This window comes from Cherax quadricarinatus, chromosome 10, assembly GCF_038502225.1.
Source record: "Cherax quadricarinatus isolate ZL_2023a chromosome 10, ASM3850222v1, whole genome shotgun sequence".
Taxonomy (NCBI): domain Eukaryota; kingdom Metazoa; phylum Arthropoda; class Malacostraca; order Decapoda; family Parastacidae; genus Cherax; species Cherax quadricarinatus.
In genome coordinates, this window is record NC_091301.1 from 6,542,768 (window position 1) to 6,562,826 (window position 20,059).

Genomic DNA, 20,059 nt, shown 5'->3' on the forward strand with positions numbered 1-20,059 from the left:
GGGTAGAGGTCTCACACTGGCTGGATGGCGAAACGTCTACGGTGGGGATGCCCGGGTGTTGTGCATGTGTCATTTCATCCTGTCGGTATTATATACAATTCTTGTACCACTACTACTACTACTACTACTACTACTACTACTACTACTACTACTACTACTACCTCCACCTCTTCCTGCCTATATATAGCCGTCCTGCTCCACCTCTGTTAGTGTGACTTTGTCAATGGACCAAGTCGGACCGAAACGTCGTCGTAAGCTTCTCTCTTTTATGTGCGGGTTATTTGTGTATCGTTCCAGTCACGGTATTGTGCCTTTTTGTTATTTATCCTCTTGGTGACCTTCTTGTGTCTCTCCTCTCTTATCCTCTTATACAAGGAAACTGTGCTACCTCTTACCGTATCATTGTATACTTTATTTTCTTCGGTAGATACTTTCTTCCCTCTTTAATTCATACAATAGTTTCTCTTTAACACAGACATTTCAACAAATGCACCAACCATTCCAAAGGTACATCATCACCGTTGTCAACATTTCAAGTCTAAATCTTATCCATCTTCACTCTCTACTGCTTCTCTAGTTTTGCTGACCATGACACTAGTCCTAGTGTTTACAGACTAGTCCTAGTGTTTACAGACTAGTCCTAGTGTTTACAAGCACTAGTCCTAGTGTTTACAGACTAGTCCTAGTGTTTACAGACTAGTCCTAGTGTTTACGGATACTAGTCCTAGTGTTTACAGATACTAGTCCTAGTGTTTACAGATACTAGGACTAGTGTTTGCAAACACTAGTCCTAGTGTTCACAAACACTAGTCCTAGTGTTTACAGATACTAGTCCTAGTGTTTACAGATACTAGTCCTAGTGTTTACAGATACTAGGACTAGTGTTTGCAAACACTAGTCCTAGTGTTCACAAACACTAGTCCTAGTGTTTACAGATACTAGTCCTAGTGTTTACAGATGCTAGGACTAGTGTTTACAAACACTAGTCCTAGTGTTTACAGATACTAGTCCTAGTGTTCACAGATACTAGGACTAGTGTTTACAAACACTAGGACTAGTGTTTACAAACACTAGGACTAGTGTTTACAAACACTAGGACTAGTGTTTACAAACACTAGGACTAGTGTTTACAAACACTAGGACTAGTGTTTACAGATACTAGTCCTAGTGTTTACAAACACTAGTCCTAGTGTTTACAAACACTAGGACTAGTGTTTACAAACACTAGGACTAGTGTTTACAAACACTAGGACTAGTGTTTACAGATACTAGTCCTAGTGTTTACGAATACTAGTCCTAGTGTTTACGGATACTAGTCCTAGTGTTTACGGATACTAGTCCTAGTGTTTGCAAACACTAGTCCTAGTGTTTACAAGCACTAGTCCTAGTGTTTACGGATACTAGTCCTAGTGTTTACGGATACTAGTCCTAGTGTTTACGGATACTAGTCCTAGTGTTTACGGATACTAGTCCTAGTGTTTACAGATACTAGTCCTAGTGTTTGCAAACACTAGTCCTAGTGTTTACAGATACTAGTCCTAGTGTTTACAGATACTAGTCCTAGTGTTTACAGATACTAGTCCTAGTGTTTACAGATACTAGTCCTAGTGTTTGCAAACACTAGTCCTAGTGTTTACAAACACTAGTCCTAGTGTTTACAGATACTAGTCCTAGTGTTTACAGATACTAGGACTAGTGTTTACAAACACTAGTCCTAGTGTTTACAGATACTAGTCCTAGTGTTCACAGATACTAGGACTAGTGTTTACAAACACTAGGACTAGTGTTTACAAACACTAGGACTAGTGTTTACAAACACTAGGACTAGTGTTTACAGATACTAGGACTAGTGTTTACAAACACTAGTCCTAGTGTTTACAGATACTAGTCCTAGTGTTCACAGATACTAGGACTAGTGTTTACAAACACTAGGACTAGTGTTTACAAACACTAGGACTAGTGTTTACAAACACTAGGACTAGTGTTTACAAACACTAGGACTAGTGTTTACAAACACTAGGACTAGTGTTTACAAACACTAGGACTAGTGTTTACAAACACTAGGACTAGTGTTTACAAACACTAGGACTAGTGTTTACAAACACTAGGACTAGTGTTTACAAACACTAGGACTAGTGTTTACAAACACTAGGACTAGTGTTTACAGATACTAGGACTAGTGTTTACAAACACTAGGACTAGTGTTTACAGATACTAGGACTAGTGTTTACAAACACTAGGACTAGTGAACTCAAGATAAGTCAAAATGAACAACTATCAATGAGTACATAGAAAAGCTGAGAGAGACTCAAACGCTCCATGACTGTTTACTGTGAGTCGCTCATTACCACTTACCTTGACTTCATGTATTGTATGTCTTTGAGGTGTACGAGAATAGATACATACTGTGGAAGCTTCTGGGACTGTGGGAAGAGGCAGGAGTATCACAGTTGCTGCCGCTGATGCAGACACGTCACAGAAATTCTCTGTACGATCGTAAAATCGTGGACCGTTGGCGCAGCGTTGGACCTGCCACATATCAGCACCACGGTTCGAATCTCCGTCCAGTCCTCGGTTTATCCTCTCCCTTGCATAAAATCTCCGCCTCCAGTCTTGAATTTAATTATTCATATCCATTCAATTATTTCCACAGTCGTTCTTTCGTTATCATCGCCACTCCGTTACTCTTCCTTCTCTCTAGTTGTTTTTTTTCTCGTTCCTTCTCCTCCTCTCGGTCTTACTCTGACTAACGTATTATACCTTAAATTCTGTACTGGCACATCCGGCTCCCTTACATATATAACTTCTCCGGGAAGAATATATATATTTACAATACCGTGACTGGAACAATAAGCCACAATACCGTGACTGGAACAATAAGGCACAATACCGTGACTGGAACAATAAGGCACAATACCGTGACTGGAACAATAAGGCACAATACCGTGACTGGAACAATAAGGCACAATACCGTGACTGGAACAATAAGGCACAATACCGTGACTGGAACAATAAGGCACAATACCGTGACTGGAACAATAAGTCACAATACCGTGAATGGAACAGTAAGTCACAATACCGTGACTGGAACAGTAAGTCACAATACTGTTGCTGGAACAATAAGTCACAATACCGTGACTGGAACAATGTCGCAATACTGTGGCTGGAACAATAAGTCACAATACCGTGACTGGAACAGTAAGTCACAATACCGTGACTGGAACAGTAAGTCACAATACTGTGGCTGGAACAATAAGTCACAATACTGTGGCTGGAACAATAAATCACAATACCGTGGCTGGAACAATAAGTCACAATACTGTTGCTGGAACAATAAGTCACAATACCGTGACTGGAACAATAAGTCACAATACCGTGACTGGAACAATTTACCAAACACCAGCACTTCGGAGAATTCTCAGGACGACGTCTTGTTCAATCCTGGAACAAAAACGAAGGGACAACAGCAGTAGTGATTTAATGAAGAATTAAACACATGTGCATCATCTGGGTATCTTGATTTGTAGACGTTTCGCCCACTAGTGGCTTTATCAGTACAATACAAGGATACAATACAACACCGTAGTCTTGACTCAGAACTACGGTGATCTTCACCAACTACAAGACTGAGGGACTGGTTACCTTATCTTTTGAATATAATTCTTCACATTATGTCTTTGTATTGTACTGATAAAGCCACTGGTGGGCGAAACGTCTACAAATAAAGATACCCTGTCGGTATTGTATACCATTTATGTGCAAGTAGCGAGGTGACAGTGGCCCAGCAGGGAGCGAAACGTCAAAATGTTGCTGTGGTGAAGTGGGCGTCTTGTGACCAACTTAACGAATCAGTACATAAACGTCCTCGCCACGTCCACGCTACGTCCTCGCCACGTCCTCGCCACGTCCACGCTACGTCCTCGCCACGTCCTCGCCACGTCCACGCTACGTCCTCGCCACGTCCTCGCCACGTCCACGCTACGTCCTCGCCACGTCCACGCTACGTCCTCGCCACGTCCTCGCCACGTCCTCGCCACGTCCACGCTCACTCAGACAAGAACATTACGATGTGACTTTTATTAAGTACTTACAGAAAACAAGTAACTTCTTTTCCCCACCATTCTAGATATACTTTTATTAGGTAAGTATATTTAGGCGCAGGTACACATACAGTCATCATACATAGTGTAAAGTACCTAAGGTAACCCCGTAAAAAAAAGTTAGACAAAGTGTCCTTATTTCCACTAGGGTGAGAATTCTAACCCACTTTCCCAAGGGCACTGGAGGTGCACAATTAACCAGCACTTGGAGACAGAGAGAGAGACAGAGGAATGCCGACATTTCAGTCCGACTTGGACTACTGAGACTATCTATGTGAATGGAATTATGGAAGATAGGCTAGGCTCTGTCTGGAAGCTGAGCCAGGGAGGGGAGTGGGGAGGGTAGGTGAGGGAAAGAGGAATATGCCAGTTAGGGAAGGGATGGGCTAGGGGTGAAGAAGAAGAAGAAGAATATGCCAGAAACAAGGTTACACATCCACTGAGGATCAATGGTCAGCGTCTTGGCTAGTGGAATCAATAGAGGGGGTACAGAGTCTGCTACAACCACCACCCACTGCCAACACCTCTACCAGCTACCACCACCCACTACTACCACCACCACCACTACTGGATATCGCTATTACGATCCACCACAACAGCTCACCCAGCTATATAATATTATATATGTAAGTTACATGATGGGAACAACAACTTTCTATGTTCCCCCCTCACAGTCCATCACTCAGGAGGACTTTTATAAACGAAGTAATGAAATGCTGATAAATGGGACACTTGTGCAACATTTGGGTATCATTATGCTGGAAACGTTTCGCCACGCAGCGGCTTCTTCAGTCCAGTGCAGAGAAAGGTGGAAGATAAGGAGGAGTTTGGGATAATCAGTCCCTCAGCCTGGAGTCGATGTGTTGAGTCCATCAAGACTGACTTGGTCAAGAGTGATGGACTCAACTCATCGACTCTAGGCTGAGGGACTGATTATCCCAAATTCCTCCTCATCTTCCGCCTTTCTCTACACTGGACTGAAGAAGCTGCTGTATGTCGAAACGTTTCCAGAATAATGATACCCAAATGTTGCACAAGTGTCTCATTTATCAACTTGTCGGTGTTTCTTAAATCATTTATACACAAGTAATGAAATGTGTCAGCCAGAGTTGGGAGACTTCACTGGTGTCAGCCAGAGTTGGGAGACTTCACTGGTGTCAGCCAGAGTTGGGAGACTTCACTGGTGTCAGCCAGAGTTGGGAGACTTCACTGGTGTCAGCCAGAGTTGGGAGACTTCACTGGTGTCAGCCAGAGTTGGGAGACTTCACTGGTGTCAGCCAGAGCCGGGAGACCTCACTGGCGACAGCCAGAGTTGGGAGACTTCACTGGTGTCAGCCAGAGTTGGGAGACTTCACTGGTGTCAGCCAGAGTTGGGAGACTTCACTGGTGTCAGCCAGAGTTGGGAGACTTCACTGGTGTCAGCCAGAGTTGGGAGACTTCACTGGTGTCAGCCAGAGTTGGGAGACTTCACTGGTGTCAGCCAGAGTTGGGAGACTTCACTGGTGTCAGCCAGAGTTGGGAGACTTCACTGGTGTCAGCCAGAGTTGGGAGACTTCACTGGTGTCAGCCAGAGTTGGGAGACTTCACTGGTGTCAGCCAGAGTTGGGAGACTTCACTGGTGTCAGCCAGAGTTGGGAGACTTCACTGGTGTCAGCCAGAGTTGGGAGACTTCACTGGTGTCAGCCAGAGTTGGGAGACTTCACTGGTGTCAGCCAGAGTTGGGAGACTTCACTGGTGTCAGCCAGAGTTGGGAGACTTCACTGGTGTCAGCCAGAGTTGGGAGACTTCACTGGTGTCAGCCAGAGTTGGGAGACTTCACTGGTGTCAGCCAGAGTTGGGAGACTTCACTGGTGTCAGCCAGAGTTGGGAGACTTCACTGGTGTCAGCCAGAGTTGGGAGACTTCACTGGTGTCAGCCAGAGTTGGGAGACTTCACTGGTGTCAGCCAGAGTTGGGAGACTTCACTGGTGTCAGCCAGAGTTGGGAGACTTCACTGGTGTCAGCCAGAGTTGGGAGACTTCACTGGTGTCAGCCAGAGTTGGGAGACTTCACTGGTGTCAGCCAGAGTTGGGAGACTTCACTGGTGTCAGCCAGAGTTGGGAGACTTCACTGGTGTCAGCCAGAGTTGGGAGACTTCACTGGTGTCAGCCAGAGTTGGGAGACTTCACTGGTGTCAGCCAGAGTTGGGAGACTTCACTGGTGTCAGCCAGAGTTGGGAGACTTCACTGGTGTCAGCCAGAGTTGGGAGACTTCACTGGTGTCAGCCAGAGTTGGGAGACTTCACTGGTGTCAGCCAGAGTTGGGAGACTTCACTGGTGTCAGCCAGAGTTGGGAGACTTCACTGGTGTCAGCCAGAGTTGGGAGACTTCACTGGTGTCAGCCAGAGTTGGGAGACTTCACTGGTGTCAGCCAGAGTTGGGAGACTTCACTGGTGTCAGCCAGAGTTGGGAGACTTCACTGGTGTCAGCCAGAGTTGGGAGACTTCACTGGTGTCAGCCAGAGTTGGGAGACTTCACTGGTGTCAGCCAGAGTTGGGAGACTTCACTGGTGTCAGCCAGAGTTGGGAGACTTCACTGGTGTCAGCCAGAGTTGGGAGACTTCACTGGTGTCAGCCAGAGTTGGGAGACTTCACTGGTGTCAGCCAGAGTTGGGAGACTTCACTGGTGTCAGCCAGAGTTGGGAGACTTCACTGGTGTCAGCCAGAGTTGGGAGACTTCACTGGTGTCAGCCAGAGTTGGGAGACTTCACTGGTGTCAGCCAGAGTTGGGAGACTTCACTGGTGTCAGCCAGAGTTGGGAGACTTCACTGGTGTCAGCCAGAGTTGGGAGACTTCACTGGTGTCAGCCAGAGTTGGGAGACTTCACTGGTGTCAGCCAGAGTTGGGAGACTTCACTGGTGTCAGCCAGAGTTGGGAGACTTCACTGGTGTCAGCCAGAGTTGGGAGACTTCACTGGTGTCAGCCAGAGCTGGGGAGACTTCAGCAGGGCGATGATGATATCGTCAAGCATTCCACTACGGTTTCAGCAGCTGCACCAGCTTTATAAGCTTCGTTCCAGGAGTGCTGGAGTTACTATCACATGGGAGGCATCATCTTCCAGGATCAGTTCCACACGAGAGGAAGATGAAATGCCAGACTTATCATGAGTTTGTTTGTTTTTCTTTGCTTAAACAACATCATTAGGTAGACAAATATAGTTTACCAAACACTTGAATACTTCAAGCAGGTGAAGAGTTTACCTAGTTCTGTGAAGGGTGGGGGTTGTGGGTGGTGGGTGGGGGTTGTGGGTGGTGGGTGGGCGGTGTTTACGTGAGGCGGCCGTCCAGCTGATCACGCCAGGGCGCCCCTCCCCCCCTCACTAACTCACGGAATGTTGTGCTGCAGGTGGTGGGGGTCATTGTGGGGGTGGTGGTGGGGTCCATGCTGGACCAGGACAGGGGCGGGGGAGGGCTGAATTTTGGTGGGGTGGAGGTGGATGGTGCAAGACAGGAGTGTGTTTGAAGGCGGAGGATGGACACGTGCAAGGCCCAGGAACTAGGCATCAACAGGGGTTAACAAGAGTACATCTGGATATATATTTACACTTTCATTTCTTTCAAACAAATTAAAGATTATAGGACGTTCATGTTATCATAGCGAGTGACAGACTACTCAGGTTTCTCTGTTCTTACAACTCTCAGCTTCATTATTTAATTATCCCATAATATTATTCCTAATGCTTGACACAGAAACATCATGTTTATGTTCCATTTCTTCCTTCAAGTTAATTTATTTGGCTAATTTATCAACTTCATCATGAAGGAAAAATTTAGTGTGTGATGGAATCCATAAGAATTGTATATTAATTTTTAAATTTATACCTGGCCTTCACGATGAACATGTTATTAATTATTAAGTGAGTCAAGAGCCTCAGTGATGACAGAATGAGTAATGATCAAGGAGTCAAGCTTCACTACCATTATAATGGATGACAAACAATTCAGATTGTAATATGGAAGTCCAGTTGTTAATTCGTATTCCTAATTCAACATAATTACTATAGTTATCTAGGGAGGTGACAACAGCAGCTGCAGCCCTGCCAGTAGACTCCTGCTTAAATCCGTCACTGTATAGAATTTGTGATATTTTTAATAGATCAAAAAAAGTTCCCCATCCTCCCCCCCCCCCGGCCGAAGATAGAGAAAATGCCATCCTTATCGTGCTTAATACAAGCTAGAAACTCATTTGTAAACTAGTAAAATAATTTGCAAACACACACCGTCCCAGGGGCCATAAGGAATTATCGTTATATTTTTTCCCTCTGACATCAATAAAGAATATATCTTCCTTTCACTTTAAATACATCTATTGGTTATCTTACAACGTTAAAGTCAGCGTTGGTGATGCTTTATGATGCAAGAGCTGAGGGAGGGTCGCCTCAGGTGATACTTCTTCCCGTGAGAACCCGCAATCTCTGTCACTAAAATTAATGAGCCCAACCTTCATCAACACCTTTTTTCCCCCCTCCATAACCCCATTCTTTTTTCCCCAATGACGTCACTGGACCACGCACACACTTCCCGCTTGAAGTCGTCAGTTGCCTGAGCGGGAACTCTTGTGATTGGTGGCTGCATGAGCGGGAACTCTTGTAATTGGTGGCTCCATGAGCGGGAACTCTTGTGATTGGTGGCTGCATGAGCGAGAACTCTTGTGATTGGTGGCTGCATGAGCGGGAACTCTTGTGATTGGTGGCTGCATGAGCGGGAACTCTTGTGATTAGCGGTTGCCAGAGCGGGAACTCTTGTGACTGGCGAGCGCCCAAGATGGAAATCGTATAATTAGTGGTTACAAAGATCACTCTATCTCACGAAGATCATTTATCATATCATACCAGTTTAATATGGAAAGATTTGCCTATTACGGTAATATCCTTTCCTAAGGACCCATCAAAGTCCAGGAGAAATTAACTTTTCTGCTCAAATCTTCAACTATTGCACAATGAAATATTTGTTAGAATGGTGTGGAATGTTCCTCGACCACATTCCAAATATTCTGACTCATTCTACGTCAGCTCCCATCGCCATATATTTTCGACTCCTTTATAGTTAATTCGTACTGCCCTTGTTCAGGTCATTCCACTATACTATTTTCTTGAAATAATCTTTCTAATATTCCCTCTTCTTCTTGTTGCTAGATGCCTAGCATACAGCTAGTGTGTGCTAGTTCATTCCACTCGACTCTGGCACCAGTTTGAAGTAATACTTACTGAAGGATCTTTTTGCTTTATAACCGAATATGCGACTCTTGAACCATCTTCCCTGACTTTGCCTAATGCATTTTTGAGGTATTAAAATTTGTCTGTTTCTTCACACAGAGTTCTTTCACTCTCTCCGGTTTTTATTCTCATCATTTTAGCATCATCTGTGATAAGAATATACAAGAATAAGTTACTCTCCACAGATCTTTGAGACACACACAGGGACTCCCCGTCCCTGTGTGTGTGTACTCGTCTAATTGTGGTTGCAGGGGTTGATTCATAGCTCCTGGCCCCGCTTTTTCACTGGTCGCTACTAGGTCCACTTTCTCTCTGCTCCATGAGCTTTATTATACCTCTTCTTAAAGCTATGTGTGGATCCTGCCTCCACTATATCACTTTGTGTGTGTGTGTGTGTGTGTGTGTGTGTGTGTGTGTGTGTGTGTGTGTGTGTGTGTGTGTGTGTGTGTGTGTGTGTGTGTACTTGCCCTGGTTTACATAATAAGGATGTTTACACAATGCTGACACAAACCAGTGACCCGGGATCTTTGTGTTGGGTGGGCAAGACACCTCCAGTGTGTGCATTTCCGCTGATGTTGCCAGCTAGTTCATTTTATTATGATTAATATAGGTACCCAGATACCTTTTACCCAATAACTGAATACCTCCAGTAGGTACTGGAGTGTTCTGACACAGGTTATAACATTCCAGTAGGTACTGGAGTGTTCTGACACAGGTTATATCATTCCAGTAGGTACTGGAGTGTTCTGACACAGGTTATATCATTCCAGTAGGTACTGGAGTTTACTTTTTTCCCTGGATGCGACCCACAACAGTCGGCTAAAACACAGGTACCTATTTTGTACTGCTAGGTGGGCCGGAGCAGCAGGGGTGGGCAGGAGCAGCAGGGGTGGGCAGGACCAGCAGGGGTGGGCAGGAGCAGCAGGGGTGCAAGGAAAGTTGCCCATATGTTTCTCCGTGCCAGGGAATCGAACCCAAGTCCTTGCAATTGTGAGGTTGGCAGGTAATCAGAATAGCAGGTAGTGGGGAGGAGGTGACTGTCGTGGGATGGGAACTGCTAAGCTGGAGGTGGTGGTCGTCGTGAAGTGGTGGTCGTCGTGAAGTGGTGGTGGTGGAGGAGTTGTTGTTTACAAGTCACTGTTATGCTTGGAAAGCTTTAAGCTGGCCAAGCACACAGCTTAAATAGTGTATCAGTTAAGTTATTAAGCTCAACGTAACGAGAGTTGTAATTACTTTTACATGACAGCTTGATGATGACAGTCTCTAATATCACTGGGGCAATTATTTAATGTTTTAAGAACAGCCTTATTCACAAGTGGATATTTGGACTACATGTATTTATTTTATTATTATTATTAGGAGTAATAGTATTTTCAAGAAGAATATCTATGACAAATTCACTAGAAGAGACAGTGAGTATTGTTCAACTCTTGTTAACTACAGACAGGTAATTACAGACACAACACGCAATGCCTAGAATAGCACCTGACTGCTGCAACACCACCATTGTTTGTAGATGATATGAGGTAGTGTGCTGGAGGTGTGTGTGTGTGTGTGTGTGTGTGTGTGTGTGTGTGTGTGTGTGTTGGGGGGGGGAGCACCTCCTGCATACTTGGGTGTAGGGGGTCATTAAGGTTAGAGTTAACTGGACTTCCACCTTGTATGCTGAGCTGTTTACCATGGTTAAGACATGTGCAACAGTTAGGTACCTTTATTCCAAAACGTTTCGCCTACACAGTAGTCTTCTTCAGTCGAGTACAGAAGTGGCAGCAGAAGCAGTAGGTATATAAGGACGTTGTAATCAGTCCATCACCCTTGAAGACGTAGTTTTGAGGTTGTCAGTCCCTCAGCCTGGTGTCGATGTGTTCAGTCCATCAATCTTGGACTGAACACATCGACTCCAGGCTAAGGGACTGATTACCTTAAACTCCTCCTCGTCTTCCACCTTTCTCTGCACTGGACTGAAGAAGCCACTGGCTGGCGAAACGTTTCCAGAATAAAGATACCCAAATGTTGCACATGTATAACTCATTGTACACTTAACGTTGAGTGTTTGTCCAGTAAGACAAATTAACCTGATCTTCAGGTCATTGCGAGCTAATATTGTGTTTTGTGTTGCAGATGGGAGGCCAGACCAACGGTACTTGGACCCCGACCAAACGTCGAGGACCCATCGCTGCTGAGTTCTCCAGTCCTGGACCAGCTGCCATAGCTCTCAAGTCTTCCATCGGTAAGTATCCCATGCTGCTCCCATAGTGTTGCTTCCCTTATCTCCGCCACTCTCATGGTAGTGCCCATGATGCTCCCATAGTGTTGCTTCCCCCATCTCTGCCGCCCCCATGGTGTATAAATACCATGCTAGTGGAATCATACACATAGGACACGATAATATGTTCCTTTGAAGGAACTTATTTTCAGCATTATATTATATATTTTTTCTTTCCCGGAGTGAATGGGTAAGTCAGTGGAATGCCTCAGTCACATGACCAGAGCTCCAGTGCGCGGTCATCACACTACCAGAGCTCCAGTGAGCGGTCATCACACTACCAGAGCTCCAGTGCGCGGTCATCACACTACCAGAGCTCCAGTGCGCGGTCATCACACTACCAGAGCTCCAGTGAGCGGTCATCACACTACCAGAGCTCCAGTGAGCGGTCATCACACTACCAGAGCTCCAGTGAGCGGTCATCACACTACCAGAGCTCCAGTGAGCGGTCATCACACTACCAGAGCTCCAGTGCGCTGTTATTTCATGACTAAGACTCACGCCAGGAGAAAGTCTCCCATTTCTCCTGACAAAATTTAACTTTCCTCTTGAAGACCAGTGGAATTAAGCACTAAATGTTAATGTAAACTTATTTGTGAAATTCTTCGTGAGGCGAATTGATCGTTCACTATGTTTGTGTCGTAACAGTGACTTGAAATTGATGCTCACTCAGGTGGTAGAGTGTAACCACTAGTGAATATCTGCTGGTGCAGTGGGTCGCCATGGGCCTAAAAGATTCTTAACTTCGAGTGTTTTTTGGTGCCATGGGCCTAAAAGATTCTTAATTTCGAGTGTCTTTTGGTGCCATGGGTCTAAAAAAATCTTACCTTTTAATGGGTAACACTAGACGTAGGACCTGTGACCTGGGAGGAGTGCCATCAACAACATAATCACCATCATGGGGTTGCAGTGCCAGGTGGCGCTTTGTACCATCATTCAGTGCAGTGAAAGAGCAGTGAGAAATAAAACATACACAGGAGAATAAGCTTTGGTTTAACCTATAAACTCAACACCTCCATGAACTTGTATGTGCAAAGTATATGCAACTCTGTACAGGAATTCTGAGACAAATTAAATCTAACAGTGAAGAGAGGTTAGAGTGAATATGAGAGCACTGGACTGCAGGTATAGCAGACTCGAACAAAAAAGTCATATCTAATATGGTGTTAGCCAGCCAGAGGCATGAGAGAGTCTGACAGTGTGTACTGTTCCTAGATGCATGGTAACCTCACCCAGACTACCTGGAGTCTACCTGCAGGGTGCTCCTAGGGTCGACGCACCCGCGGTTCGGTCCATGACCGGGTCTTCCGGTGAATCAGGGCCTAATTAACCAAATTGTTGTTACTAATTGCATGCAATCCAACGTACGAACCATAGTCCGGCTGGTCAGGTATTGACTTTAGGAATCTATCCGGCTCCATCTTGAAGACATCCAGGGGTCTATTGATAATCCCTCTCATGCCCCATATGTATGACAGGGGGCTGCTGAACAGTCTTGGGCCCCTGATACTTATTGTGATTTAGTGCGCATTGGTGTATGTTGCACTGTCTGCACCCTCCCTCTCAAGATGCCAGACATCCCCAGCCCCTAGTTAGCACCCCATACCAGGATGGTGCACACATCCTGACAAGCAGTAATTAACAGTGGTCCAAGCTGACTAAGATAACATACGTGAAATTAGTTTCGTATTGCGCATGTCGAATAAAAGTGAAATGCAACACTGACAGAGCTGAATTAGCTGCACATGCCAGAAGAATCCACCTAATTGCACTCGGCGCATGCCACTCTAAAAACAGACATATCTGTCGGCATAAATGGTGGAGATATTTCCCCTTCAGTCTAAATTTGTTGATATGACCAAGAATACGAAACTCATTTGTGGAAATAAATTACTGAATGTGAAAAATACTGTGAAGAGTTTAACATATTTTGTGACTGTGATCTGTATGATGATAGTGAACTAGTGACGACAGTAACTACAATGATAGTGAGCTAGTAACGACAGTAGCTATGACGATAGTGAACTAGTAACGACAGTAACTACGATGATAGTGGCTAGTAACGACAGTAGCTATGATGAAAGTGAACTAGTGACGACAGTAACTACGATGATAGTGAGCTAGTAACGACAGTAGCTATGATGATAGTGAACTAGTATTGACAGTAACTACGATGATAGTGGCTAGTAACGACAGTAGCTATGATAGTGAACCAGTGACGACAGTAGCTATGATGATAGTGAACTAGTGACGACAGTAACTACAATGATAGTGAGCTAGTAACGACAGTAGCTATGATGATAGTGAACTAGTATTGACAGTAACTACGATGATAGTGGCTAGTAACGACAGTAGCTATGATGAAAGTGAACTAGTGACGACAGTAACTACGATGATAGCTAGTAACGACAGTAGCTATGATGATAGTGAACTAGTATTGACAGTAACTACGATGATAGCTAGTAACGACAGTAGCTATGATAGTGAACCAGTGACGACAGTAGCTATGATGATAGTGAACTAGTGACGACAGTAACTACGATGATAGTGAGCTAGTAACGACAGTAGCTATGATAGTAAACTAGTGATGACAGTAGCTATGATGATAGTGAGCTAGTAACGACAGTAGCTATGATGATAGTGAACTAGTATTGACAGTAACTACGATGATAGCTAGTAACGACAGTAGCTATGATAGTGAACCAGTGACGACAGTAGCTATGATGATAGTGAACTAGTGACGACAGTAACTACAATGATAGTGAGCTAGTAACGACAGTAGCTATGATAGTAAACTAGTGATGACAGTAGCTATGATGATAGTGAGCTAGTGACGACAGTAACTACGATGATAGTGAGCTAGTAGCGATAGCAGCTACGATGATAGTGAACTGGTGACGACAGTAGCTATGATGATAGTGAACTAGTAACGACAGTGGCTATGATGATAGTGAACTAGCGACGACAGTAACTACGATGATAGTGAGCTAGTAACGACAGTAGCTATGATAGTGAACTAGTGACGACAGTAGCTATGATGATAGTGAGCTAGTGACGACAGTAACTACGATGATAGTGAGCTAGTAACGACAGTAGCTATGATGATAGTGAACTAGTGACGACAGTAGCTATGATGATAGTGAGCTAGTGACGACAGTAACTACGATGATAGTGAGCTAGTAGCGATAGTAGCTATGATAGTGAACTGGTGACGACAGTAGCTATGATAGTGAAAAAGTAACGACAGTAGCTATGACGATAGTGAACTAGTGACGACAGTAACTACAATGATAGTGAGCTAGTAACGACAGTAGCTATGATGATAGTGAACTAGTGACGACAGTAGCTATGATGATAGTGAGCTAGTGACGACAGTAGCTATGATGATAGTGAACTAGTGACGACAGTAGCTATGATGATAGTGAGCTAGTGACGACAGTAACTACGATGATAGTGAGCTAGTAGCGATAGTAGCTATGATAGTGAACTGGTGACGACAGTAGCTATGATGATAGTGAACTAGTGACGACAGTAACTACGATGATAGTGAGCTAGTAACGACAGTAGCTATGATGATAGTGAACTAGTAACGACAGTAGCTATGATGATAGTGAACTAGTGACGACAGTAGCTATGATGACAGTGAGCTAGTAACGACAGTAGCTATGATAGTGAACTAGTAACGACAGTAGCTATGATGATAGTGAGCTAGTAACGACAGTAGCTATGATAGTGAGCTAGTGACGACAGTAGCTATGATGATAGTGAACTAGTAACGACAGTAGCTATGATGATAGTGAACTAGTAACGACAGTAGCTATGATGATAGTGAGCTAGTAACGACAGTAGCTATGATGATAGTGAGCTAGTAACGACAGTAGCTATGATGATAGTGAACTAGTAACGACAGTAGCTATGATGATAGTGAGCTAGTAACGACAGTAGCTATGATGATAGTGAGCTAGTGACGAGAGTAGCTATGATGATAGTGAGCTAGTGACGAGAGTAGCTATGATAATAGTGAGCTAGTGACGAGAGTAGCAAGTTGCTGCTGCTGATGATGATGATGATAGTGTAGATTTAATAATGTTAATAAAACTTAAAATGTTTAAAGTCCCGAATTACTAGCCCCTTCTGGCTCCTTGTGAGTGACAACACTGTTGTCACATACAGTGATGGCATTAAACACTGTTGTCACATACAGTGATGGCATTAAACACTGTTGTCACACAGTGATGGCATTAAACACTGTTGTCACACAGTGATGGCATTAAACACTGTTGTCACATACAGTGATGGCATTAAACACTGTTGTCACATACAGTGATGGCATTAAACACTGTTGTCACATACAGTGATGGCATTAAACACTGTTGTCACACAGTGATGGCATTAAACACTGTTGTCACACAGTGATGGCATTAAACACTGTTGTCACACACAGTGATGGCATTAAACACTGTTGTCACATACAGTGATGGCATTAAACACTGTTGTCACATACAGTGATGGCATTAAACACTGTTGTCACACAGTGATGGCATTAAACACTGTTGTCACACAGTGATGGCATTAAACACTGTTGTCACACAGTGATGGCATTAAACACTGTTGGCACATACAGTGATGGCATTAAACACTGTTGTCACACACAGTGATGGCATTAAACACTGTTGTCACACACAGTGATGGCATTAAACACTGTTGTCACACACAGTGATGGCATTAAACACTGTTGTCACATACAGTGATGGCATTAAACACTGTTGTCACACACAGTGATGGCATTAAACACTGTTGTCACACAGTGATGGCATTAAACACTGTTGTCACACAGTGATGGCATTAAACACTGTTGTCACATACAGTGATGGCATTAAACACTGTTGTCACATACAGTGATGGCATTAAACACTGTTGTCACACTCAGTGATGGCATTAAACACTGTTGTCAAACAGTGATGGCATTAAACACTGTTGTCACATACAGTGATGGCATTAAACACTGTTGTCACATACAGTGATGGCATTAAACACTGTTGTCACACAGTGATGGCATTAAACACTGTTGTCACACAGTGATGGCATTAAACACTGTTGTCACACAGTGATGGCATTAAACACTGTTGTCACACAGTGATGGCATTAAACACTGTTGTCACACAGTGATGGCATTAAACACTGTTGTCACAGTGATGGCATTAAACACTGTTGTCACAGTGATGGCATTAAACACTGTTGTCACAGTGATGGCATTAAACACTGTTGTCACAGTGATGGCATTAAACACTGTTGTCACAGTGATGGCATTAAACACTGTTGTCACACACAGTGATGGCATTAAACACTGTTGTCACACACAGTGATGGCATTAAACACTGTTGTCACACACAGTGATGGCATTAAACACTGTTGTCACACACAGTGATGGCATTAAACACTGTTGTCACACACAGTGATGGCATTAAACACTGTTGTCACACACAGTGATGGCATTAAACACTGTTGTCACACACAGTGATGGCATTAAACACTGTTGTCACACACAGTGATGGCATTAAACACTGTTGTCACACACAGTGATGGCATTAAACACTGTTGTCACACACAGTGATGGCATTAAACACTGTTGTCACACACAGTGATGGCATTAAACACTGTTGTCACACACAGTGATGGCATTAAACACTGTTGTCACACACAGTGATGGCATTAAACACTGTTGTCACACACAGTGATGGCATTAAACACTGTTGTCACACACAGTGATGGCATTAAACACTGTTGTCACACACAGTGATGGCATTAAACACTGTTGTCACACACAGTGATGGCATTAAACACTGTTGTCACACACAGTGATGGCATTAAACACTGTTGTCACACACAGTGATGGCATTAAACACTGTTGTCACACACAGTGATGGCATTAAACACTGTTGTCACACAGTGATGGCATTAAACACTGTTGTCACACAGTGATGGCATTAAACACTGTTGTCACACACAGTGATGGCATTAAACACTGTTGTCACACACAGTGATGGCATTAAACACTGTTGTCACACACAGTGATGGCATTAAACACTGTTGTCACACACAGTGATGGCATTAAACACTGTTGTCACACACAGTGATGGCATTAAACACTGTTGTCACACACAGTGATGGCATTAAACACTGTTGTCACACAGTGATGGCATTAAACACTGTTGTCACACAGTGATGGCATTAAACACTGTTGTCACACAGTGATGGCATTAAACACTGTTGTCACACACAGTGATGGCATTAAACACTGTTGTCACATGCAGTGATGGCATTAACACTGTTGTCACATGCAGTGATGGCATTAAACACTGTTGTCACATACAGTGATGGCATTAAACACTGTTGTCACACAGTGATGGCATTAAACACTGTTGTCACACAGTGATGGCATTAAACACTGTTGTCACACAGTGATGGCATTAAACACTGTTGTCACATACAGTGATGGCATTAAACACTGTTGTCACACACAGTGATGGCATTAAACACTGTTGTCACACACAGTGATGGCATTAAACACTGTTGTCACACACAGTGATGGCATTAAACACTGTTGTCACACACAGTGATGGCATTAAACACTGTTGTCACACACAGTGATGGCATTAAACACTGTTGTCACACACAGTGATGGCATTAAACACTGTTGTCACACAGTGATGGCATTAAACACTGTTGTCACACAGTGATGGCATTAAACACTGTTGTCACATACAGTGATGGCATTAAACACTGTTGTCACATACAGTGATGGCATTAAACACTGTTGTCACACTCAGTGATGGAATTAAACACTGTTGTCAAACAGTGATGGCATTAAACACTGTTGTCAAACAGTGATGGCATTAAACACTGTTGTCACATACAGTGATGGCATTAAACACTGTTGTCACATACAGTGATGGCATTAAACACTGTTGTCACACAGTGATGGCATTAAACACTGTTGTCACACAGTGATGGCATTAAACACTGTTGTCACACAGTGATGGCATTAAACACTGTTGTCACACAGTGATGGCATTAAACACTGTTGTCACAGTGATGGCATTAAACACTGTTGTCACAGTGATGGCATTAAACACTGTTGTCACAGTGATGGCATTAAACACTGTTGTCACACACAGTGATGGCATTAAACACTGTTGTCACACAGTGATGGCATTAAACACTGTTGTCACACAGTGATGGCATTAAACACTGTTGTCACACAGTGATGGCATTAAACACTGTTGTCACACAGTGATGGCATTAAACACTGTTGTCACAGTGATGGCATTAAACACTGTTGTCACAGTGATGGCATTAAACACTGTTGTCACAGTGATGGCATTAAACACTGTTGTCACACACAGTGATGGCATTAAACACTGTTGTCACACACAGTGATGGCATTAAACACTGTTGTCACACACAGTGATGGCATTAAACACTGTTGTCACACACAGTGATGGCATTAAACACTGTTGTCACACACAGTGATGGCATTAAACACTGTTGTCACACACAGTGATGGCATTAAACACTGTTGTCACACACAGTGATGGCATTAAACACTGTTGTCACACACAGTGATGGCATTAAACACTGTTGTCACACACAGTGATGGCATTAAACACTGTTGTCACACACAGTGATGGCATTAAACACTGTTGTCACACACAGTGATGGCATTAAACACTGTTGTCACACACAGTGATGGCATTAAACACTGTTGTCACACACAGTGATGGCATTAAACACTGTTGTCACACAGTGATGGCATTAAACACTGTTGATGATGGCATTAAACACTGTTGTCACACACAGTGATGGCATTAAACACTGTTGTCACACACAGTGATGGTTGTCACACACAGTGATGACATTAAACACTGTTGTCACACACAGTGATGGCATTAAACACTGTTGTCACACACAGTGATGGCATTAAACACTGTTGTCACACACAGTGATGGCATTAAACACTGTTGTCACACACAGTGATGGCATTAAACACTGTTGTCACACACAGTGATGGCATTAAACACTGTTGTCACACACAGTGATGGCATTAAACACTGTTGTCACACACAGTGATGGCATTAAACACTGTTGTCACACACAGTGATGGCATTAAACACTGTTGTCACACACAGTGATGGCATTAAACACTGTTGTCACATACAGTGATGGCATTAAACACTGTTGTCACACAGTGATGGCATTAAACACTGTTGTCACACAGTGATGGCATTAAACACTGTTGTCACACAGTGATGGCATTAAACACTGTTGTCACACACAGTGATGGCATTAAACACTGTTGTCACATGCAGTGATGGCATTAAACACTGTTGTCACATGCAGTGATGGCATTAAACACTGTTGTCACATACAGTGATGGCATTA

General features: G+C 43.8%; 1 protein-coding gene across 3 annotated transcripts in view; it reads left to right on the forward strand.

Moving 5' to 3' along the window:
• Positions 1–20,059, forward strand: part of LOC128687910 (ciliary microtubule associated protein 1A) — a 118,526-nt gene that overhangs the window by 43,200 nt on the left and 55,267 nt on the right. For all 3 annotated transcript variants that reach the window (XM_053775499.2, XM_053775500.2, XM_053775501.2), the window contains exon 2: positions 11,473–11,581. In XM_053775499.2, the coding sequence (XP_053631474.1) occupies positions 11,473–11,581 (109 nt within the window). The remainder of the gene's footprint in view (positions 1–11,472; positions 11,582–20,059) is intronic.